The following is a 24,974-nucleotide window of genomic DNA, read 5'->3' as shown; positions in this document are numbered from 1 at the left end:
TAGGCAGTAACATTGTTAATTTTGTCTTCTAAAGCAAATTAGTTTGGTTTTTTTCTGCAGGGAGGAGGAAGTAAAGCAAAACCACGTTTCCCTTTCCCTTCCAGGTGCTTTTGCTCCTCCTCTACCTGTGGCCACGGCCACGGTTGCTTTGGCAGGGGATGTAGGGAGCAGCAGCAAGTGGGTCAGGGCAAGTAGGTGGCAATAAGCAGCTGATAAGCAATGTACTGGGACTCTGCCCTGATCAGATCAGAAAGATAAAGCAATTAAATCTTCGTGGGGGTAAAAAAACCCCAGACAAATAATTTGTCCTTTATCAGGCCAGATAGTCATAGTAGTATTTTGCTAACGAAGCAAAAGGCAGAGGATTTTATTTACTTCTAGCTTTGCAGGAGCAGGGCTTGTTTCACAGCAGTTATATGAAAAAGAAGGCCAAGAGTTGGTCAGTATACCTGTCAGTGATAGAAGTGCTGTGTTGTTTTCTTGCATTCTCCTTTCTTTTGTATCTCTGTAAACCTGTGGCCTTGTTGTCTTATGTCTGAGCAAGCTTTTTGTATTAGGAATCATCATTGTTTTGTCTGCAAAAAACAAATAAAAGGGTGGTCTGATGGAAAATTACAGATATTAATTGCCACAATAATGAGCAGGCCTTTCAAGTTTGCCACAAAACTCAGAAATAAGTACTTTTTGGGTGTGATTGAGTTGTATTCTGGGTTTGGAGCCTGTTTTTTTCTGTTTTGGGGATTTTCTGCACAACCATGCGGTTTTGAAGTGTTTAGTCTTAAAAGAATTCAGTAACTGCAGTAACAGCTGTTTTAAGGAGAATGCCAAATATCACAAGGGTAAACAAATGCACAGTTCTTAAATCCTACTTCTTAAAAAGTTAGGACTGATTCTGGAAGTGTTTCTTTAAAAAGCCACAGCGTGAGGTGGAATGTATACTGTTGTCAGATGGGAAGCTGAAACAAGACAAATGTCTGCTGGTGACTCCAAAAAGATTTGCCTTCTGTGGAGCTTCTGTGAAGCTTCTGCTTTCCTTGCTGCAGTGGGGAGAAGGTTTGTCATGACTCTATCTACCTTTATTAACCTCCTTCCTTTTGGTCCTACTTCCAGGATTGTAATCTTTACCCTGAATTGGCCCATTTCCCTAAAATTTTCTATAAAAATAAGTACTTCAAAATTAAAAAGCATAAGGTTTATTAGAGAGTACATAGTAGGGAATCAAGAAATCTTTTGCATATATGTTTAAATAGTTCTTGCAGTATGACTGCCATTAGGTTTAGACTATTTTGTTGATACTGTTGCTTCACCACGGCAGAAATCTCACTCCAGCTGTGTATGTGAAGGGTGTAAATATCAGAACTAGCAATTTTCTTCAGGCATTTTCTTTGCATTTGAATGGAGCACAAAAAAAGGCATCTGATCTGACAAGCAAACCTGATGATGGCTCTACGAAAACAGTTTTTTTGTTTTGTTTTCAAAGCAATTTCTGCAGTTTTTCTCCACTTCTCTATTGCACAATTCAGCTGAACGGAGCTGTATTATGCCTCCAGCACACAGCAGGATCCTTATGTCTATAGATGTTTTATGCAGTCTTTTCTTTTTGCAGTACCCTCGGGTGGTGTGCCTGAGGTATTTTCTTTCTCCTCACCCCCAAAAAGTGGCATTAATAAGAATATAAAAACTAGGAAGTTACACAAAAAAGAAGGTAGGGGTAGGACAGAGTATGTCTGCATTTGACAAATGTCTTTGTAATTTCTAAAACCTGCATCTTCTAACATCTTCTCTTGTCCCTGAATATCTGCAGTCGTCCTCTGGACCCTTAGAACATCAGAAGATAGGGAACAGAGTTTGTGACCGCATCTACAAGGAGATGAATTAATGATGTTCTGAAATTCCAGATCATTTAAAAGTAGTTGCAAGAGATTTCTCTGTCTTTGCAATTTCAGATATCAAGTTGCATTTTTTTACCTGTAGCAGACACATGATAGGAATGCAGCAAGGTAAAGAAAGAAATGTGAAGTCAGTTCAAGATTGGATAAGGTTATGTGTGTGTTTTTTAAATAATGTTCATATAAAAATCAAACTGCTGACTGTGTTTCTGAAGAAAAACTCACCATATTTGGGTTCAGTTTTGGTGTGCATGGAACAGTTCTGCTTCCTCAGCATCCAGTTCCATCACAAAGTAGGAGCAAAATGAGCAGGAAACAAAACCAAAATCAAATCCATGGCATGGGAATTTGAGTTGACATGAAAGGCAAGTTTCTTAATTGAGAGGAGCAGTCCAGGTATTCTAGCAGCAGAAAAAAAAATTAAACTGATTCTGGAAACAATTTTTTTTCTGCATATATATCTTACAGTCCTAGTAAATATAGCATTTTAGGATTTGATTATACTTTCATGTAGAAATCTCTCTTGGTTAAAAGAGTGCCTTGAGAAAAGGACAGATGGTAACTCTTTTCCAACTCGTGTAGTGAATAAATGGGTGACTATGATCCTTCTGCCTATTAGCAGTGATATATATTAGGAGGCTGCTAATTTTCCACGTGTTTGCTCCATGTCTTAAACTTCATGCAACACTGCAGCAGTGTTAGGTATTAAAAAGCAGTAGATACGTGATAGGCACTTCTCCAACCGTTTTTGTTCTCTAACTTTTCAAGAACAACCAGCTATGTGACAGTTCCTCAAAATCGCATCTGTTTCCTTCAGGATCACCAGGTGCCTTCTAAGCATGCCTGGGGTATTTCAAGTGAGGTGTTAATAAGACTCATTTCCTAGGCAGATTGGTGTTCCAGATTCATACATGCATTAGCACAAACGATTTTCCCCTCAGTAACTTTTAGTTTTCTATACATTTTTGATCCTTATGAAATCTAAGTCTGTGGTTGGGGACTACAGGAGCCTGATGAAGAAGTACGAACAAGACTTTCAAGGTGATCTACTTCTGAGTTTTTGTTCCTTATTAATTACCATTGCTGTAATGAACAGGTGGCTGGCATAGTGAGCGGAAGTAGCACAAACAGCAGTTTTCATATTTCTAAGAAATGCATGGCAGTTAAAGGAAGCCTACTGGTTGGTTGCCCTTCCCAAACCACTTTCATTTGGTCCTTCCTTACTTCCATTTTCTCTTCAGTGCCAAACCAGGCAGAGGACAGTGGGTGTACAGCTTTGCAGTTGTGCGTAAATCTCTTTCAACTTGCCACAGAGAGAGGAAGAAATTGGACAACATAGACGGAATTCTCTTTTGCTTGATTTCCTTCCTCTCATTGCTGCTGTCATGAACATGTGAAAATTACTTCTAGCAAAACACTTAAGCTGAGATATAATCTACCAAGGGAATTTGGGCATACAGTACCTGCTTAAAATAACAATAAATTAGACAATTGGATGCCATATTCTCAGTGCAGCTTTGAAAGTCTCTGGCTTGAAGTATAATTACAAATAAGATTTAAACAATGCCATTTATTCATACAAGCTTGCTATGAGTCATGAATTGCATCTTTCTAAAATAATGAAAAGATTAATTTTCTCCTGTTTTCATTTCCATCTTCCCTAATACCTTGCGGGGAATAGCTTACAGAGTAAATGACTTCTGGGACCCCATCTTGAAAACCATTCCAATGCGGAGGTTGGTGAGGAATGCTGCAGCTCCCTCGGTAAAGTGCGTACCTCCTGGGAACACCTGGTGTGCCTGTTCAGACCTGCACACAGCTATCTGCTGGTGTTTGGGTGGCATTCATGTCTGGCTGTTGGACTGACTTGAAAGCACCCTCGCTAGCTTGGCAATTGCCTGTTTGAAAATAAAGTTATTTGTGCTATGGTAGCTCACATATCTTGTTGGGTCCTTCTGGATTTACCTACCATCTATATATGCTAAAACATGTTCAGTGGTGAGCTGTATCCATGCTATGGTGTGTTCTATGCTTCTATCCAGACCAAACTTTTCTTGGTTCAGCGCTGAGGGATTGCCAGAAGCAGCGGTCAGCAGGCGCTCTACAGCCCAGCTTCCCAGCAAATATCTTGCACTCCATGGGGTACTTGGAGTTGAGCGTGATTCCAACCAATGTCATCAGCAGAAGGAATAAAGGCTTTTGGGCACGGCACACTTATGCAAGATCTTAAGTCTGCTCTCCACCTGCAGCATGTGTACCCCCCCAGCGGAATGCTTGACAAGGCGTTTCTTTTATCTGAGAATCGCTTTATCTGATAGCACCGATTTTGGTGCTCAGAGTTGCAGTACTTCCTGAATCCTCATTTATGTTAAATTTACTGACCTCCCAGGCACTTTGCAGTACTTTTGTGAGTTACTTTCAATAATCAGACAGCATTGAGGGTTTTTTCCCCTTTGCCTCAGACTGGACCTACCTTTTTTATTTCATCCCCTCTATATTATGCAGTGTTCTAACAGGCATATAACTAAGATGCTTTATTTTCTGCTCAACATCTACATCAAGAATAAATGATCAAAAGGATTGACATGTGTCCTAAAAGAAGTATCTTTAATACCAGTGACTGAAGTGTAGGACCAAAGAGCATGGTTTACTGTTCAGATTGAGGACTGAGTTGCCTTTTAATTTTAAAATGGATCTTCTCTTTTTCTTCTCTATTCAGTAAGAAAGCATGTTCACAGGACCCCAACAGGCTGCTGCTTCAAAGGGAGCTGTCCTTTTTATATTGTGTATGAGTTCAGTGGCTAAGCATTTTCTTCCTGACCCCATCTCTTCAGCTGTTTGGATATTACTGTGCAAAAGTAGGATGTGGGTAGGGAGGGAAAGATAAATACTGTTTGCTTTATTTCAGTGATAGTCCTTTATGTGCAGCACCTGTGTCCAGTCTTGATTACCTCTGAAGATTTAACAGTTTTATACTTCACACATAAAACCATCATGAGATAAGGAATGAGAGTTAGGGACTGTCTATCCCAAAAGTGATGTTTTATTGGCCAGCTATGAAACTTAAAGCTATTAAACATCTTTGCAAGAAATTTTGCTAGGTCTGTTTTTCACCTGAGTTGGGTGGTGTTTTATCTTACTAAAAGACTGATAATGTTGAATAACAGAAGTGAGAGTTGTAGCTGATACAGCATAATGCACACATTTCTGAATGTATAGACACAGTGCCGTAATACTGCTGACTTGCTTCTGTATAGAGAGGAGAAGCCACCAAGGCTGACTTCAGATCTGTAATGCATAGAGTGTTTCTGCATTCTGAAACAGAAATGCAATGCATTCTGAAACAGGGAAGTCACTCTGGAATAGAATGCGGCCACTATGACTAAAATAAAGAACTTCAGCAATTCCAGTAAATGAAGACATGAATTGCAATGGAAGCAGTTTCTTTTAAATGGAGGGTATTTTGTAAGTCAGTCTCTCTCTCTACGTTATTCTTTATTCCCTCACCCCTTACTGTTTTAATCCGTTAGCCAATTTTGGCCACGCTTGAAGAAGGAAGACTTCTCAAAGATACAATGCTGCTAGAGTTTTCATAGAAATTTGGAGCCAGGAAAACGAGGGAGTCCCTGTAAGATGAGCTTAATGATTATTAGATGTGAAAGAAACCACAAAGGCAAAAGATTTTGAACATCCACCACCTCTGAAAACACTTGGAATGCTGTCCCAAGACATAAACCTGGAGGAAAACAGCGATCATTAGTTCTGCTTTTAGGAAAGAACTTTTTTGCTATAAACTTGCTGTGAACTGGTTCATGGGACCTTGCCAAGTCTTTCTTTGAAAAAGATGTGGGCTTCTATGAGCTATGTGCTGTGGTTAACTCTTGATCTTGTGATTAGCTGTCCTGACTCCGAGGTGCACTTGTCAGTAAGGAATTAATGCGCATTTCATGGGCAGAAGCTTAACAAATTAGAACCTGTTTATAGTTAAGGGGGGAAAACCAAACTCTTTCTTTAGTTAGCCGTATTGCAGTGTCTTCTGAAACGAGTGGAGAATATGTCCTTTTTTTTTCCCTTCTACTCCATTGTTAATTACCACAAATTAAAGTGAGGGTGTCTCGCTGACAGCAATTTAAAAAAAATCTGACTCTTGATAAATGAAGGCTTCAATACCACCCTGTTTTTTTTGAAAACAGAAAACTTTCTGTGCAAGGTGACGGTTTTGCTATGTCCTGGAAAGAATGTACAATTATTAATTTTTTCCTAGGTTCCTTTTTTTTTTTTTTTTTTTAGAAATTCACTACTGAATGCCCCAAGGGATAGTTCATGGAATTTGGTATCACTTTGAAATTCATGCAGTGAAGTTAGAGTTAGAACTGTATTTGTCACTGGATGATGCTGAATTGAAGTACGGCATCTAACGTTCCTAGCATGCTGCAGGAAGAACTAGGGTTCATCTTTGGCAAAGGAGGAAGCCAGCTCCAGCGGAGAGCAGTCCAGGCTGAGCCTTGGGGAAAAAGTAGGGAGTAGGTAATGATACTGACCTAAATGATAAGTGCTTAGTACTTACTAGATAAAAAGCACTGTAGAAAAGATGTTTCCGTTTGCACAAGTCTGTTAATAACAAACACTTGTGAGTTTAACATAATTTCATTGCAACATTTCTCAGTAGTCGCTATGCTCACTGTGGTGTGTTTATCCACAGGAAATGTTTCCTTCAATCCTCGTCTTTCCTTCAGAGTGGCTGTAAATTTTTGATTCCTTGTTTTGCCTTGCAGCAGTTAAAACACAGGCAGGCCTGTCAGCTTTGTCATATCACAGACGCCAGTTACTGTGAAATCAGACCTTTGATCAAAGCCCTTTACGTTTGCAGTATCAGAGGCTCAGCAGCCTTTATCACCTACCCACAATCTACAAATAAAGTTTGAACATGGAAAGTGGTTAAAATAGGTCTGCTTTACCAACACAGAAATAAAAGGTGCCCTAAATCAGAGAGATTCTCTCTCCTAATAACAACAACAACAAAAATGTTCCTGACTGTTTTTTATTTGGGATGCACGTCTTTTAATTAATCTTCCTTCTCCTAATTTCCCTTTCATCTGGGACTCTTCTAAGCGCTTCAGAAGAACATAATAACCAAGCCCTACTCTATCTGTGACACACATGATTATTGTTATTATCTTCATTAGGCTAATGCAGACTCTGAAATTCTGCATGATCAAATAACTTACCCAAGGTTAAATAGTGGTGTAGTGTCAGGATTGGGAACAGAGCAGTCCTGTCTCTTACGCCTGGGTTGAATTCAGGTTTTGCTAACGTGGGTGTGTCATTTAGGAGTGAGCATCACTGTCCTGTTACCATAGCCCTGCTCACGAGGTCCTGTGCCAATGCAACTAGGCAAAATCAAAAATGTTGCTGTGGAAGATGTTTTAGCTTCAGAAATTGCTACAACTCACACTGAATAAAGCACTCTATAAATAAAATGAGGGAAGCCCTGTCTGTTCTATGAGGATTTCCTGGTATCACTGCAGTCACGTGGCTATGTCGATGACCCTTTCTAATTATAGAGAAGCCCTGGGTGTTGTGCTTATTTTAGTGCACTGTATTCTCATCTAAGTATGCAGGTATAAGGTTTTATACACAGATTTCACTGCTATATCAGCCATGGAGCTGTTGTAGAAGATAGTGAATTCTTTAATAGGTCATATTTAAGAAGCTAGACTGATGCATTTAAATATCTCCTGTGATAACTCCAAAGTTGTGTTGTTTTCTCTTTTCCCTAGTAGTGCTGTGGGTAAGCTCTGGGTTCTTAACAAGCTTTTCTGCCCCACACAGATCTTCTTTGAATACCTATGTGTGCCTTACTAATTAACGGTACAAAGCCACTTGCCTTGTCAGCTAGATGACTTTAAAGACATGTTGCTTAGAATAACTAATGCAGCCATCGACAGTTGGGCACCATGCTTGATCATTTCCTAGCACAGCTTGACCAGGACCCAGAATGAAATACAAATGCTCAATGCATTTCTGTGGGAGGTGTGCGCGCACACACGTGTGTGTGCATGTTTGCGCACAGAGGAGGAATTTCATGTTGCTTTGTGCTCAGGGAAAGATATTTTCAATCAGTGGGAGATGTTGGAGTGGGCAATAACAGAAGGGCATTTCCACTTATACAAAGATTAAGAAATGCCCATGATTAGAGGACTGCAGTGGCTGTTTTAAATTGTTATGGAAGAAAACACAAGAGGGTTCCAGGAGCCTGTGTTGGCAGTGTGTAGTAATATACCCACAAGCGTCATCTGCGAGAAAAATATCTCCCTTGGGTCATGCGAGGATACGAAAAAAGCTCCTCTAAACGGGACCTCTTGATTTATTTATATCATGCATGTTGTAGGATTCTTGCATAGATCAGTGCATTGGTCATGGGAGAGTTCCCCAAGTGGATACAAGAATGGGGAGAGGGAAGGAGGAATGGAATATGCATTGGGTATGAGAAGCTGTTGTATGGATCGTAGTGTTCTCCAGATCAGGAGATGGGTGAGGAGACCCAGAAAGTCCTGGTTAGGGTACTCTAGAGAAAACAGGGAAAACAGGTGGATGAAAGGGAGCAAAGGTGGCCTTGGAGTAGCTTTATCCTCCTTTCTTTATGCGGGATGACAGACTTGTAAACCTGCTTGCCATATTCAGCAGCGGTGGCTCGGAGATGTTTAAAGCATATATTTAACAGTAAGGGCCATTCTGGGATTGCTAAAGTTAGGGTAGGTATTTTTATCTGCAGCCAAAAGGTTTTTCATCTGGAAGTTAAAACAAGAAGATTTAGGTAGGTTCTTGAAATAGTAGGGCTTTGGGGTTTTTTTTACAGATTTTCTGTCGTCTTAAAACTTGGTGCTACAGCCCACTTCTATCCAGGTTTTTAATCGTGGAGGATATGCTATAGGCAATTCCAGCTTTTCCTGCTTTTGCGCTTAAAGCTTCATGATCCTATCTAGATCTAGGTCGCAGAGGGAGATTTGTGTAGTGGACATTAACTAACATTGCAGAGCCACTTTTTAAAATCAATATGCAGCTTGGCAGGAGCACTGGCATTGTGCTTATATACCCCTATGCTGGCATGAAGTTGATTACCAGAACTTTTTATTAGCCCAGGACCATGACAGTAGATGTGTCGTGCTTTGACTGAGAAACAGGCAGTTCTGAGCAGCAGAAACCTTCCTGGAATATGCCTGATGTTCCCTGCCACGCTGCTGTTCTTCTGCAGGCCACTCTGTACAGGGTACCTCTGCATCTGGCATGTCCCTTGCATTTTATAAAACATTCTTTGTAGTAAAAAATAATTGAAAGCTCCTTACGATTACACATGAATATACCAGCATGCCCTGGACAGCTTGTGATGTTCCAAAATAGCTTCGAGGCATTGCTAAGCAGAAGTAAAATGCAAATGAGAAATGAGATGCAGTCACTTGGAAGTATGTCCAATCTGAGTGCATATTTCTACAGATTTGATAGAAATCTTCTTAACTGGAGAAATTAGCTGTCATCTGCTGTAAATCATCAGTCACTAATTACCCCAGTTGTTCACTCATATCTCAGTCTTCTGTGCCACAAAAGCGTGTGTGGCTATAAAAGGGGAGGGAGTGGGTAAAAAATCCTCGCTCGCTAGTCTGTGACATTAGCAAACATGGAGGCTTTCTTCCGTTAGCCTTCACAACGTTGAAATCTGCATTTTTTTATTTCTCTCTAAACATTTTTTTTAGTTTAACATTTTGAATCAGATTTTATTCCAGTGAGATGTGATCTATTGACAGCCCCGGAGAAGTAGCTGCTTGTGCGTAGAGGTATGCTTGATAGCACAGGCTTTTTGGTGGGCTCCATGTTCCCAACCTGCCTGAACATCTCGAGTCTGATGGGCTGTGTCAGGAGGTAACAGCACAAGTTCTCATAGTCTGCGTGAATCAGGCAGGCAACAAAGTGACTAGCGTTATGCTTGCACAGAATTAGGTTGAGAACTGATACCCTCATGTCATGCATGCCATTAGTTCTCAGTTTAGTACTGTTAAAATATTTGCATGTACTTTGGCTGGTTCGAGCGAGCAATAGCCGCTTATTTACTAGATAAGATGATATCGAGCATTCAGTAGGATGTGGCAGTATGTTTCAAATATATTTGGTTAAAATATAAGCAAGAAGATGTAAAAGTAAAGGCATCAAATTGATTCTGAGAACAAGAGCCTAATCATTACGTATTGTCTCTCGAAGAACTTGTAAGTGGCTCTTTCCTTTGTTGATTTTGTCTAGCCAGAAAACCATGAGAATAGAGCTGTGAAGTCCATAGCCATGTCCATACAAAGCCAGAAAAATCTCCAAAATGTCTTCAAAAAGAGATTTTGTAGATGCTTATTTTAATTTCCTTGCAATTTGCGGCTCATGCCAGTTTCCTGACTCATTGTCACTCTGGTATGGTGATACGCCAAGTTTTCCAATAAGGAAAACAAGGGAGTGGTGAGTCACTGGCTGAATTCATATGCACTTGATTTGCTCTATCATTATCTATACTGTTTTTATTTATTTTAATTAGTTCATATACAAAGTCTCTGAGATATGTTTCATTGCATGAATTAGCTAGACTTCCTAGTCTTCTGTGAAGAAGAGAAAGCCAGAAGACGACTAGAGCTTTTGGTGGCAGGCCCCCTTTTTTCTGCCATAGCCTGCATAAGGAGAGAATTTTCTAAGATTTGAAAAAGTGAAATAATAATGTTCTTATTTTGTGAGGCTCTGCTGTGTGGTCTGAAAATCTGTTAAGGCTGCTGATTGTCACAGGAGTAGCCTTTTCCCTGGGTAAAGATTGTGTTTTGCTCTGTGTTAGAGGAGAGGTATTGCAGTGTCTTGCTTGGTTTGTGTGAGTTAAAAAAAAAACTAGAAAGAGGGTCTGAACTGTGTCCTGAGATAGAGATGCTGGGTATGGCAGAAAGGTCTGGCTGGCTTCATCTGAAAGGTGTTAATGATTCCTGTCACTTCAGATGACTAAGGTAAACCTTAACGACTACTTATGTTTCTGTTGTTGTTTAAAGCTGTAACAGCTTCTGATTTTTACCATTCCACATAAAGAAATCTCTCTAAGTCTCAATGATTGAGTTTGTTTTTAAGTTCCGGTGTAGGTGCCAATTCATTTTAGCCTGTCCTTTTAGCCAAATCACGCAATTTATCTCGAATTGAAGTCTTTCCTTGGCTTGTGGGAACTGCAAGACTGATTAAGATAGGCTAAGGCAGGAGTCTCAAAGTGAGATGAGGCAGGGGTGAAATTAAGGATCTCTTTATAGGGAGCTGTGTGGCGGGGATGGAGAGTGAAGGGACACTGTGAGCTTAGTCTCAGATTTTGACCCATTTTGCAGTTTTACTGGTGAGAGCTGTTGTTGCATTGGATCATAAATGGAAAATCTTCCACATTTTGGAATTTAAGCTCTTGGTCTCATGTTGGCCGAATATCCCACGTTACCCATTTGACAAGGGTTTCCTTCCCAGCCATAGTCCTGGGAACAGGCCTACACTGTAATTAGGGAGATGAAGGATTTGATTAGGGTGTGGTTTTGCCAGTGAGACACCCAGCATTTGGCAGCCATGGTTGCATTCAAATTCCTATTTGTTTTGTTTTGATTTTTTTTTTTAATCTGAGCAGGACTAGCTGTCCTGTGCTGTGTTGCCTAGACGCCCTGACCCTGTGTTAATGATGCCTTGTGCTAATCAATTCTGCAGCTGATGAACTTTTTTTTATCTCCTCCCACTCTTGCAGGCAATTTTGTGCTAAGACTTTGCATACAACATTACAGTGGAGTTTGAGGTATGTTAGAGGAACCATCATTTATTACCACCTAGTCCCTGCCAGAGAGGGAGAGGGAGAAGTTGTTTTTTAATATATTTTCTTCTCCAAGCCCTTTGTTAATTGCATTCCTTATTTTTTTTTCCTAATGCTTAATTACTTGTTACATGCCACGCAGGTAAGCCAACAGCCTTTGGGAATGAATGAATAGCTCAGATACTTCCACACTGATATTGTAATAATGATAAAAACATTGAATGGAAAAAGTGGGTGTGGCAGGTGGTGCAAGTCATAGAATCCCAGACTGGTTTGGGTTGGAAGGGACCTCAAAGCCCATCTGGTTCCACCCCCTGCCATGGGCAGGGACACCCTCCACTAGCCCAGGTTGCCCAAAGCCCCATCCAACCTGGCCTTGAACACTGCCAGGGAGCCAGGGGCAGCCACAGCTTCTCTGGGCAACCTGTGCCAGGGCCTCAGCACCCTCACAGGGAAGGATTTCTGCCTCACATCCCATCTCCATCTCCCCTCCTGCAGCTTCAGGCCATTCCCCCCTGTCCTGTCACTCCCTGCCCTTGTCACCAGCCCCTCTCCAGCTTTCCTGTAGCCCCTTCAGGGACTGGAAGGTGCTCTAAGGTCTCCTTGGAGCCTTCTCTTCTCCAGGCTGAACAACCCCAACTCTCTCAGCCTGTCTCCATAGCAGAGGTGCTCCAGCCCTCTGATCATCTCCGTGGCCTCCTCTGGACTCACTCCAACAGCTCCATGTCCTTCTTGTGCTGGGGACCCCAGAGCTGAACACAGTAAAGTCTCTGAGGATAGCATTGGTTTTCCATTCAGAATAGGAATGTCACTACAAAGCAGACAGAGATTTTTAGTTCGTTTCCCAAGCAGCAGTGTGCTTGGCAGAGTGTACAGCACTTCTCCTAATGAAAGGTCACTGAAAACGCTGCTCAGGATAAACAGTGAGTCCTCTCGTGTGTTAGAGCTACAGGTGTGTGCCCTGATGGGTGTGCTCTCACAGTCTTCTGAGACGAGCCTTCACCCCATCACCTTTCTGTGTGTGCAGGCAGGGAGAGGCTGTCAGTGTCTGTGGAGGCTTTGAACTCTCACACTTACCTGCTCTGGGGTTTTGTTAGCAGGGTTTTCAGCGGCTGTTTCATGGCCTGTGAACGACTGCAGTGCTGGGTGCGAAGACCCTGGCTCATTCCGATCTTCAGCTGTAAGTGCTGTGCTGGATTTCTCTCTTCACAGTGCTCTGCTTTATTACTCAGGGAAGCCCCTTTCTAAGCATGCCACTGTGGGTGTTGGCAGTTTCTTTTCAGTGCTTTCTAGGTCACAAGTTTCTTGCAAGCCAGTGTGAGCAGATCTTATGAAACCCTTGTTTTGATTTGTATAGTTGCTGGTTTTGTTTTGTTTGTTTCTTTTTAATCCTGCAACACTATTTCAAAACCAAAGACTATTTCACCAATGCATACTGTCACAGCATGTAACAGTGGATATTAGTTTTGCAGAAGGAAAGTCTGTGTGTATGTCTTAAGGAAGCTCCTGTCAATGTTTTCAAGCAAGATGTCACCGCTCGTTTAGCAATAGTTAAAGACCAGGCCTGCTTCTTTTTGCGTGTAAGACACGGAATGCTTTCATGGCGATCCAAAGAAGGTGGTACTGCATTTTAGTTCTAGACTTGCTAGTTCTGGTAGCAGTGGGAGTTTATCTTGAGGTACAAATATCAGCAGGGCTACCACAGTGGTTTTCTGCAGCTGAGTATTTAAATAGGGTCCAAATTACGAAGCCGGTGTTTAATAGCTAGTGGGTGGCTGAGCTGAAGCCAGCTTGTTTGAAGCTTAGGATCTGTGTGTGAACTGCAGTCACACCTTGGGGTTGCAGTGAAGATATAATCACAGAGACCTCAGAATAAACTTCTCTCCACCTAATCTTTTCGCATGTCTCTGAACAGACAGGTGTGTACACCATTCCTATGTCTCCTTAATGCCTTATTTGAAGGCGGTTGAGTATGGCTGCAGGCATGAGGAAGAGCCTGAGAAAAGGAAGGTGGCTTGTGCCTTTAATGGCTAGGAGGCCAGGGCTTGGCTATTCTGGCTTAGTTCCCTCCACCTGAGGGAGCTGGTCCTGGAAGAACCAGGGAGCATAGCCTGGGAAGGAGAATGCCTTGATAAAGATGAGAGGTAGGTAGCAAGAAGTAATGGAGGACAAAGAGTTGTCAGCACAGAGTCTGCTCAGGCTCTTTGGGAGCCAAGAGTGTGAAATGGGGTTCTCCTCCTTTGAAGCTTCCCCAAAGAGAGGTGCAAGTCCAGGGCTGCAGTGGGGCAGGAGAGAGGGTGCTGTCAGTGCTCAGCCTGCATTGTGTGGAAAGTTGTGTACTGGTTCCTTTCAAGCACCATAATTTTTCCCCATTAAAAGATACCTTTAAAAATGCATGTGCTTCTTAAGTAGTAATGTTGGCCAATGGTATTGGAGCACACATGCAGTGTTTAAAGAACATGTATTGGCATTTCTGATGCAAGGCTTGGTGAGCTGAAAACCTGTGGCTTTGTTTCTGTAGCTTTGTGCTTGGTGCACAGGCTAACTCTATATTTTGCACCTGCCTCAGAAGCAGTTTGAAATCAAATCATGGTGTTTTGTTTCAGTGAGCGGAAAATAGGGCTCTCCCAGGGAAGCTCTAATGCCTTTTTGCTTTGAAATTGTGATTTCATTGTAGCTTAGCTTATGAATGCTGTTTCTTACCATGGTGACTCTTTATTCATATACACAGTTAGCAGTAGTTAGGTGAAGAGCCCATGTTTCTTTTAAATATAAAGGATAACCAAGGCACTCTGCACACTAGATCTGCTATGGAGTAGTTCTGTAAATGATGGTTAACACAAGAAACATCTGTACTAAAATGACCTTCTGTTCAGAGCATCTTTTTGCCCCATCTCAGGGACCACCTACCTCCCTGTTTGAAGCCTGAACCACACACTTCCAGGAAAATTTGCCCTTCCCAAAGCATTTCTCCTAAATCAGAGATAAGTTAGGCCATTAAATGTGGACCTGCATTCCAAATGTCTCAGAATCAGGTCTTTTATATTCACTACTTGTGAAATGGCCATCAAAAATGGCAGTACTATTCTGGATCCTGCACTGGATCCCGGAAACCCTCTGAGACTGTGAGTGGATGAGGTCATCCACGTTCCTCTTCCCCATTTACTTGACATTCCCTCCCTATCTAACACTCCACACCCAAAGACCTTTTATCCTCCAAATTGCTTTTAAAAGTCCTCTTCATACCCCTTGCCACAAAAATCCGATAACTACCTTGGTGTCTTTGTCAGGTACTTAGACTAGCGTGGCAGGCCTAGTAAAGTGACCTAGATAGGGCTGAAATAACTAGTCGTTCCTCTGTCTGGGTTCCCCAGTAAGTCCTGTCTCTGTGCCCATCTTGATCAGCACTCCTGGCTAGGTGCTGCCCATGTTTCATCTCATTGAGTTCCAAGCTCTACATCAGCATTAAAAGTGTCTGGTTCAGCTGGTAAGATACTTTGGAAGGTTGGCACCATGTTTCCTCTATGTTTGTTCAGTCCTGAAAATGCCAAATGTCCTTAAGAAATAATAGGTGATAGCACTAACATGTGCCATGTAATCATAAAGGCATCCCAGATGGCCATCAGCCCTGCTGAGGGCTGTCTGAGGAACAGTGGTGCCTGTTAGCTGTTCATGGTTATTTTCAGATCCTCCTGGGACATAGGTATGAACTTTAATCCAAGAAAGGCCTTGTCAGCCACATGTGGTGGCTTCCCTTTCTTGGATTGCATCAGGTGTTGTGAGACACCTGGGAGCACATCTCCACAAGCAACATTATCGTTGTCTGGAGCCTGGCTCCGGCTATCTCTGCCTTCCCATCATCTAGAAGCAGAAGGGAAAGTCAAAAGCTCTGTCATTTTCCTGTATTCTCCCCTGGTCTATCATTGCTTAATTGTATCCCTAAATCTTATTAAAGTTTGGGGTGAGTCATTGCCATGGTGAGGTGGAAACTGAGCTGAGCAAATTTGAGAGGAGGAGTGTCTTCCCATGTGAGCGTGCCTAGCAGGAAAACTCCCACAGCAGAGAGAAACTCCTATCACTTCATAGATGTGTTGCATCATCTGCTTGTTGCTGCCTCTAATTTAATGTTCTAAATCCCCTATCAAAACACCTGTAGTCCAAAGAGAATATAAAATAAACTTGGAGTAGGAAATTCATGCCAATTAGACATGCAGATGTCTCTTAATCATCTGAGACCTTCTTCTAAGCTCACACAGGACTTACAATTCTGGTTCTATATTGTCCTGTTGCATTGACTATCCACAGAAGCCACTTCCCTCTCCACCACCAGAATAAAGCTGTATGCTTAATGCAAGGTGGCTGCACTTCAGTGACTTAAATGTATTTCATTTGTGGCTACGGTACTTCAAGCTTGTAAAACACATGATGATCTCTTGTGGAAAAAAGGACTGTAGAGCTGTAAAGCCATTGTCACAGGATGGATAATTTCTTTGTAATGAACTGTAAGACGTCCTCTGCTTTACTGTGTAGGCACCATTGTAATCTTTTGCACTTGCTGTTCTGGTTTCTGATGCAAATCCACAAAAATTCTTCTTTCTAAGGCTATGTTTTCCATCACATCCCAGGCTCCTGTTCCTTGTAAATTTTGGTGGTTTAATGTGCCTCTCTGGTGTTCTGGCATGGCTGGGGATATGTTGCTGTAGGCAGGGCAGGCACCTTTTGGGGTGGTGGAGGGAGTTCTGGACGTGTCATCCATCATGGGATTAGGAGCACAGAATCCCAGAGGAGTTGAGACTGAAAGGGACCTGTGACACATGGAGATAATCTAGTCCACCCCCCCTGCTCAAAGGATCTGCCTCCTCAGACAGTTGCAATAAGGCAGGGCTTACAGCTCTTAATCTCCCTTTTCCCATCACTGAATCAGTCCCTTTGGTTTCCTGTGGCAGGACAGTAGGTAGTGCCATTTTGCTTCTTGCACAGGTGAGATTCGGTTATTGGCTTGCTCTTCACCCTTGTGCACCTGCTAGTTTAGAAGGTATGAGTCCTGCTTGGTGATCACTTCAGTACAGAGGTTTCTACCATGAAACCAACATCAAGGCAGTCTGTCTGCACTAGCTTCAGGGTAAATTTTTTTTCATCAGTTACCATCCTAACTAGTGTTTGCTGGGAACAGTACAGTTGCAGTGTCCCTTACTACCTTCTTTTTCTTTGCAGACTTCAGGTAATATACTTGCAGCATGTTTCACAGAGTTTAATTATTAAAATGAAAATCTATCATCATGTCAGTGGGAGTTGAAGCCCCATCCTGAAGGAAAGGTGGGTGCAAATCTTAGCCCTTTGTTGCTGAAATAAAAGAAGCTGCAAATTGATGGGCTGAACATGAGCATGGCATCCACCAGGAAGCCATTTGCCCATGGATCAGGAGGTGAATGGGCATCACTTTGACCACCCAGTGATGTACCTGCTTGGATTAAGTCTTGTATTGAATGTGTCTGTAAAAGTAAGGAGAACTTGGATCCCTCTGACTTGGCTTCTCCAGATGGAGTGTCTGGGGCTCAGCTGTAGGTGATGATAACAGAGCATAATCAAACATTGTATTTGGTATTTCCTCCCTTCCATGTTCTTCTTGAGAATGTTGATGGGTTTATCTTCTATAAAATTGGGATTATAGTACCAACAAGTTGTTCTGACTTGCTGAGCTTCACTTGATATGGGCAGTCTGGGACCAACCAGATAATCCAATAATGGAGCACAAATTGAAGGTGTTCAGAGCTGGTTAAGCTAAGTAAGGTTTCTAGGTTGGGTTGCAAGAGAACTTTTTTTGTGAAAGGGTGGGACACCAAGAGGAGTATGTAAGTTGTCTAAGCCACAGAGGGTTTTGCTAGGCAAATGCAAAATTTATTTTTCTTCATCGGATATTGCCTGGATAATGATATCTCAGTTATTAATGGAGCAAATGAGGGAAGGACAGCCAAGAAATGCCAGGGCAATTGGAAAATGGAGGTAAATGTGCTATCCAAGAGGAAGCTAAGAACTGTTGGAATTATAGTAGACAGCAATGCTCTAAAGGAAAAGAAAGGCCAGGGCAACACTGTGTCATTCTGAATATAATCAGGCACTTAATACTTCAGAATATCACAGAATCACAGAATAATTGAGGTTGGAAGCAACCTCTAGAGATCATCTAGCCCAAATTCCCTGCTAAAAGCAGGGTCAACTAGAGCTGGTTGTTCAGGATGGCGTCCTGTTGAGTTTTGAATATCTCCAGGGTTGAGGAATCCACAACCTCTCTGGACAACCTGTTCCAGTGTTTGACCACCCTCACAATGAAAAGGGGTTTTTTAAAGTTTAAATGGAATTTCCTGGATTTCAGTTTGTGCCCTTTACATCTTTTCACCAGGCACCAGTTTGAAGAGCCTGATTCTGACTTCTTTACCCCCTCTCCTATCAGGTGTTGATATGCATTGATAAGATTCACACCCTTCCCCACCCCGAGGAGCCTTCTCTGCTCGGGGCTAAACAGTCTGATAGAGAGAGTATGGAAGTGGGGATTGTTGTAGGAGGTTGAACTAATATTACTGGGCAGATATTGGTAGTCTAAAGACAACCTGAATGCTGCCCTGAGTGAACAGCGATGTACAAGTAATGTGGAATAGGACAAATGAGTTTTCTTGCTTTTCCCTTCTTTCCTTCTCTGTGTCTTTTTTTTTTTTTTTTTCCCCTTTAGTGCCTTTAATTTATGTCTGTTTTCTTGGCATTGTCCCAGATGTCTTCTGGGAATAGTTATCTCTGGGTCTTTCATCTCTTTGTGTTTGTCATTTAGTGTGATCCTAGCAGTCCCAAAAGCTAAGATATTTATGGGGAGTGAGTTCAGGTTGGTGCTTAGTTGATTCCTGTGACGTGCAGTGATGAGCAGTGTCACTTTGGATAAAGCCTCGGATAAAATTTTGAACTGGAGGTGAACTTTTATAGATGTTCAGTATAGTTGGAAACTGGTGTTTCTCATTTTTAAAAAAAGAAACTTGCACATCCTCAGTTTTGGGGAAGACAGTAGCCTAAATATGGAAGTCCCAGATATTTAGAGAGCAACTGTCTCTGTTCCAGACCCAAGAAGTCAGAGTGCAGTTTGTTTAGACAAATGTTCAGGCCTATGGATCTGTGTATCTGACACAACTGGACCATCTACAGCTTGGCAAATGTGTGTACCCCAAGATGGTATAAAAGCTCTCTTGTATTTTTTCCCTGGTGGCTAGCTGGTTACAAAAGCATGTCTGAATATGTAAATACTACAAAACCCGTTAATTTTGCTTATGCCAATTAATATATTGGTGGTTCAGGGATGAGAAAAGGTTTTGGTTCTCCTTGTAGTTGCTTTAAAGCTAAGCATTTGGTCACTTACCAACCTTTACTAAACTATTTTAAATTTATTTTCTACATTTGTTCTGGAAATGAGAACCCCCCAGAACCAGTTAAATGTGAAAACTTCCATCATTGCTCCTATCAATGTGTCACATCTCCTCCCAACAGAGATTTGCTAAAACTTGTCTTGGATTCAATTTGTCTGTCTTGTCAAACCATTTGACACACCTAAGGTGTAGAATCAGTTTCCCTATATTTCTGTGAAATAACAGAAGTAAGGTATCTGGATTCTGCAGAAAACAAACAAAAAGAAAACCCTGATCTCATTTAAGTAGAAAGGGAAGACCAGTTTCTCATGCAAGAGGATTTCATTCCCAAACTCTTTGCACGATGTTATATCTATCCTGCCTCTGCTTTTATTGAGGTAGCCCAAAACTATTGAGTGTCCATGTGTAGTAAAGAAGCCAATGTGCAAACTTTAGAAGTTATGGGTCTAAACTACTGGAATTTGAAGCTTTGCTAATGCTTCACAAAAGGTTTGAGTTGTATGCTTTTCAAAGGCTGAAGGCACTGAGTTTCTTCTCTCTGTTTTCCTTGTAGGTGTGTTACTAGACATCCAGCAGCACTTTGGAGTCAAAGACAGTGGGGCTGGCTTATTACAGACAGGTAAGAGTATTTGTTTTCTTGCTGGTTTTTGTAAGCTCCCTCTTCTCAGAGGGGTGCTTTCAGATTTCTTCAGTTATGGCCCTTGGGCACATTGGCCGTGAAATATACTCTTACTAGGAAGATGAGTGAACATGAGGGGTTTTTTGGTTTTGATTTGCTGGTGGGCAGGACATCAGGGCTCAGAATGACTTGAGGGCAGAATGAGCCAAAATTTATGACAACTAAATTCAAATAGGAGATGGCTACTTTCCCTAGATCAGAAAACTCATGATAAACCAACAGCAGGATCCTGTTGTTCTCGCTTCTCTTTACTCTCTGTAGGTCGGTAATAAGTGTGATGTATGATGCCCTTCATGTACTCTACAGAGAATCTGCTGAATGTACAGTAATTGGGAGTACAGTGTGTCATGAAAATGTAAAACTCATCAGGACAAGTACCCGAGGATGAAAACTGCAGGAAAGGCTAACAATCATCACATTCATTGATAGCTCATGGATTAACAATATCCCTCAGATTTTCATGCTGTTAGCTTCAGACATTTCTTTCCTTGTATTTAGGGAAGAAGGATTATTGCAATTGTGATGTCTTTTTAATGCAGCAAACATTTTAATGTTGGAGACGGAACTGTACAACCCCAGGACAAACCCAGCTTTTCTGGCCTCTGGTCCTGAGGTGGACTAGAGGAGTGCCTTTGGCAACGGGCTCAGTTTGATGACATTGAGTAGCAGTCTCATGTAGTTATGACAGCACATTTGATCTTTATGGAGAGTTGAAAGGACTAGCCAGAGAGCAAATGCAGTATTTTAAGGAGAGAAACAGTCTGGTTTGGAAACTTCCTACAGAATTACAAGTTGGAGTCATAGATTTGTGGTGCTGTGGTTGTCTTCTCACTGTCATCTGTCTGAGGGAGCCACACTGGAACAATTACAGCTCTGAAAAAATTAGAATTCAATTAGGATTAGAAATAGTGTGCCAGAAAGACCTTTTTTTCCCCATGCTTTTTTTCTTATGCTATCACAGTGGATACCAAATGCCAGTCAGGAGCTTGTCCGTGAAACCGTAGCCAACAATAAAGTGTATAAAATCATTCGTTCTTTATGCTCACAGTAGAGCTGAGAATGTTCTGGAGCTCTGTCAGTTGGCCTTTGATTTCAAACTACATGAACCACTGCAGTATCTCCTCCTTTTTATTTTCTGCAACCCATGACACCGCAGGGTCCTCATCTGTGGTTACAGCTTCTTAGTAATGTTGCAATACAATTAATAACAGTTTCTATTAGGGCTTTAAAAATGCTCTCCTTGTGGGACAGCAGAGTTCAGCTCAGCTGATGTGAGCAGCACATGTCCAGAACAGAAGGCCTGAGCTTTACAAGTGCTACTGATTATAAGTAGCATCAATCAGTTATGCCCAAAGTGGCACTGGTTGTCCGTCAGGCTCTTTTCTACAGTAATTATTTGTATTTATTTATTGTACTCAGAGGAACAGGTCCTCAATGTATCATTAGACATGAAGTGCCTTCAAGAAAATATTCTGGTGGAAAACGACACTTTCCAAAGCATATATTTAATCTTCATTCCCCTCAGTGGATGAAATCCTTCTGCAGATGATTTACTGACAGCAAGTAAGAGCTAAGCTCCAACAGGGCATTTCATTTGTTAATTGCAAGAAGTGTTATTTATTTCTCTAGCAACCATACAGGGCATCCGAAAACAGCATCACTGAGATACTGCAAGATTGCTGCTGAGTGTGTCAAGAATTTTGTAACTGATAACTGTTGCTTTAAAAAACCAACATTTTCTCTTGGGTTTTTGCCGATCTGAAAACTGACAGCTTGGCTTTGCCCCTGCAATATAGATAATAGTGTATTAATCGCAGTGCCATCACAGGAAAAGAGTGCTCGCAAAACAAAACACCATTTCACATAAGGTTGGGTGCGCATAGCTGAAAACTTACTAAATGTATTACTTCAGCTTCACAAGTTTCTGTGCTGGCAGCTGGCCCATGGCCCATGTACCCTTAACCCTGGTGAAATAAAACACGCTGGCTAAACCACCATAAACACTACATTTAATCTTGTGTCAGTTCTCTAAGTCCGACCTCTCTAAATGTGCAAACTGGGGAAAATGGATGCAGAGTGTAAAAGCGTTTGACCAAGGTTGCAGAGGAAGCCAATAGTCGAGCTGGGACCAGGACTGATGTCTCTCAGACCTCTGCTTTAACCTTGAACAGTTTCTCTGCAAGCAGAGAGACAGAAATATCATCTTATTCCCAAGAGATGGTCCTGCTGAGTGATGTGAGACGAAAGACTGCTCATCCTGAATATGTCCTCTGAATAAAGACTGGATTAGTCCTCAGGTTGTTAATCCTGCATCTAAATGAGTCCTAAATTAATTTACAATGTTAATGAGGGGGAGTGAAATGTAGTATTCACTGGCAAATCATATCACTCATCAAACAGCCTTCAAAAAAATGATAAAGAAAATCCTTTTAACTGAGAAACAAGGCTGCACACAGTTTTAGGAAGAGATGGTACTGAAAACTCAAACAGCAAGGGGAAAAGAAATCTACCACAGGCCATGTATGACCCTGCATTCACACCATAACCCGTTCTTTGCAGCACAGCCAATCTCATAGCTCTCGCTCCAAACTTTCAAAAGCCAGTACATATACTCTCAGCTTCTGCTACTCTCTGGAAAGCAACGGTGACTGGTTTCTTAGGAATTGCAAAGACAGAATTTGAATTTTTGTCATCTTTTTATTTATGCCAAGATACAAGCTGCTCTTTGCCTCGGAGATATAATGAAAACTGGTTAGAGGGGCACTGTAACTCCCTGTACAGAAAAATCACAGGGACACTCCAGCCTCATCCATAATGGAAAGGAGCAGAACGTGGTAGTCTCTGCAGCAAGGATCCAGTGACAGCGAAGGACACACTGACAGATGGATTGCAATTGCTGCTTGCTCAGTAGCATTGTAGAGTAACAGGCATATAACTATGTTGATTCCAGAGCCTCAGTTATGTCTTGATGATGCTATAATTCTGTGCTGATCTTCCTTTTTAAAGCACTACGTACACAGCTGTATAAATATTAGTTAAGTTCTCTTAACTGTCCTACAGGTCTGCATCCAAGCTTTCTTCTTTTCATTTCTTACTGGTTGCTTTTTCCAGCTGGAGAAAGGATAATCCTGGCTGATCTCAAAAGGTGATGGAGCATCTCCTTGCCTACTTGAGCTGTAGTAAGTCAATACATTTCTAAGCCAAATGATACAAAAAGTCTTTCCTATGTGTGGAGTTAGGAGCAGCAATTTGGACTCACCAAAACTACAGGCCTCTAAAAACACAAAGACTGAGGAGATGGACAACTGGATTTGTAGAAATGCATCAAAATAGTGTTCTCCTTCCATATATACTGAGACCACAGGAGTAGTGCCCCAGAGCTGTACTCTGGTTTTCACTAGGTTTTTTCCCCTTCTTTCTTCAATTTTTCTGCTTTATTGCTCTGTCTGCTTTCCTTGCCATTGCATTTATTTTGCTTTTGTGTCTCTTGCCAGTGTCTATTTAGCACACCAGAGCTCTGATAATAATAGTGCCTGGCTCTCAATACAGTTTGTCTTCTGTAGATCTCAGGATGTTTTATATAGGCAGGGATAATGAGGCTTGCCCTTTTCTACAGATGGGGAAACCAAGAAAGCCAGATGGGAGAAATGACCTCCCCAAAGTCACACAGCGGGTCTGAGGCAAAGCCAGAATGAGAACAGCGGTCCAGTTCCTGAACACGCAGCATTCAACTAGGTTAATGCTTAGACCCAGAGATTTGGTCCTTGTTAATGGGCACCTTAATCTTCTAGTCTAGGCAGCTCAAGCTCCGGGGAAGGCACATAAAACAGTGGGGACTTCTGCAAGTGGAAACTGTGAGGCATCAAATGGAGGGTATGGCAAGGATTCCACTGAAATGCAGAGGGGGAAAGTGTCTGTCTGCAGAAAGAGCATAGGGATGTCATTAGAGAAAACCCTGGTAACCAAAAGTTTATACCATAAGGTCAGAAGCAAGGAAATGTAAGGAAGCGACAAATCTGGAAGGACTCATTAAAGGTGAATAATCATAGATAGCTGGGGCTCTGAAAGAACTTGTCTCTTCTCACATAGAGATGGGCGTTCTCCCAAATGCCTCTCAGCCCCTGGTTTCCCAGGAAGCCTAGCAATGCCAGGTACTTTCTTAAGTATTATGGGCTTATTTTTCCTGTAAGGGTCAATTCCAATTAAAACCTCTGTTCATTTGAAAAGCAAAACCTTTACCTACTCGAGTTCCCCTACTTCCTGAGCCAACCTAGTGTAACCTTGCACAAGATTGCAATCTTGCAAATCTGTTAGCAGCTCTGGTGTGCTGTGATTGCACCAACCCAGCTATAAGCATGTGCAGTGAGTAGGGGACTTGAAATAGTGGAATGCAATGATGGGATAAATCAGACTTGCTAAATTGAAGGTTTTTCTTTTAACTCCCTTTGACTCCCATCTTCTTGTCATTGGCTTATGATGATAGCATATACTGCTCTAACATTTTTTATTTATTCCACACAGAGACCACCTCTTCTGGATGCCAACTTTGAATATGTGTGTATTACATGATTTGCTGGTGCCACGTGTTTCTTTTCTACCATCATCTTCTACCTGAGTAGATACTGTCTCGCTCCTCATCTGTGCTATGCATAACTGAATCAAATCTTCACCTTTCACTTCCTACTGCACCTGCTTAACTGTTCTTCTTGCTAGAACAGAGGAACTCATATTCTGGACGTTTTCCTGTTTTCTATTTAAAATTCATGGGGTTTCCTTTTGAGTGAATGACTTCGTACACCAGAGCACCTCCCATGGCCCTGGTATCTCGGATGTCTGATCCAGAATGCGAGACAGAATGCTTTGTAGTTGTTCTTCTTGATTTATGACTGCAAGTGGTTTGGACCACCATGTCCTACCCAGAGCAGGTCATGCCACTGTCATCTTCCCTTCCCCCAAGCGTGCTAAGCATTCTTAAATCCAGGTTACTTCCCTGGCATTACTCTGCTCTGAATGCCAGGACAAGGTGGAGTTCTCTTTCTGCCAGAAGGATATTCTCTAAGTCGTATCAACAATGAGCAAAATCTTTTTCCCCATTTTCTCCTCCATACCTGATTTTGTATCATTTTTTCTGAACTTCTCCAGCCGTCTGTAGC

General features: G+C 41.8%; 1 protein-coding gene across 3 annotated transcripts in view; it reads left to right on the top strand.

Annotated features, from left to right (window-relative positions):
* The window catches only part of LOC129215153 (sphingosine-1-phosphate transporter SPNS2-like), a 139,613-nt gene that overhangs the window by 17,450 nt on the left and 97,189 nt on the right, over nucleotides 1-24,974 (top strand). For all 3 annotated transcript variants that reach the window (XR_008579920.1, XM_054847822.1, XM_054847821.1), the window contains exon 2: nucleotides 19,696-19,761. Coding sequence is in view for 2 of the 3 variants with exons in the window: in XM_054847822.1 (XP_054703797.1) it covers nucleotides 19,696-19,761 (66 nt within the window). In the remaining variant the exon portion in view is untranslated. The remainder of the gene's footprint in view (nucleotides 1-19,695; nucleotides 19,762-24,974) is intronic.

Source organism: Grus americana, chromosome 19 (assembly GCF_028858705.1).
Source record: "Grus americana isolate bGruAme1 chromosome 19, bGruAme1.mat, whole genome shotgun sequence".
Taxonomy (NCBI): Eukaryota; Metazoa; Chordata; class Aves; order Gruiformes; family Gruidae; genus Grus; species Grus americana.
This window is presented reverse-complemented; position numbering and strand designations above follow the sequence as displayed.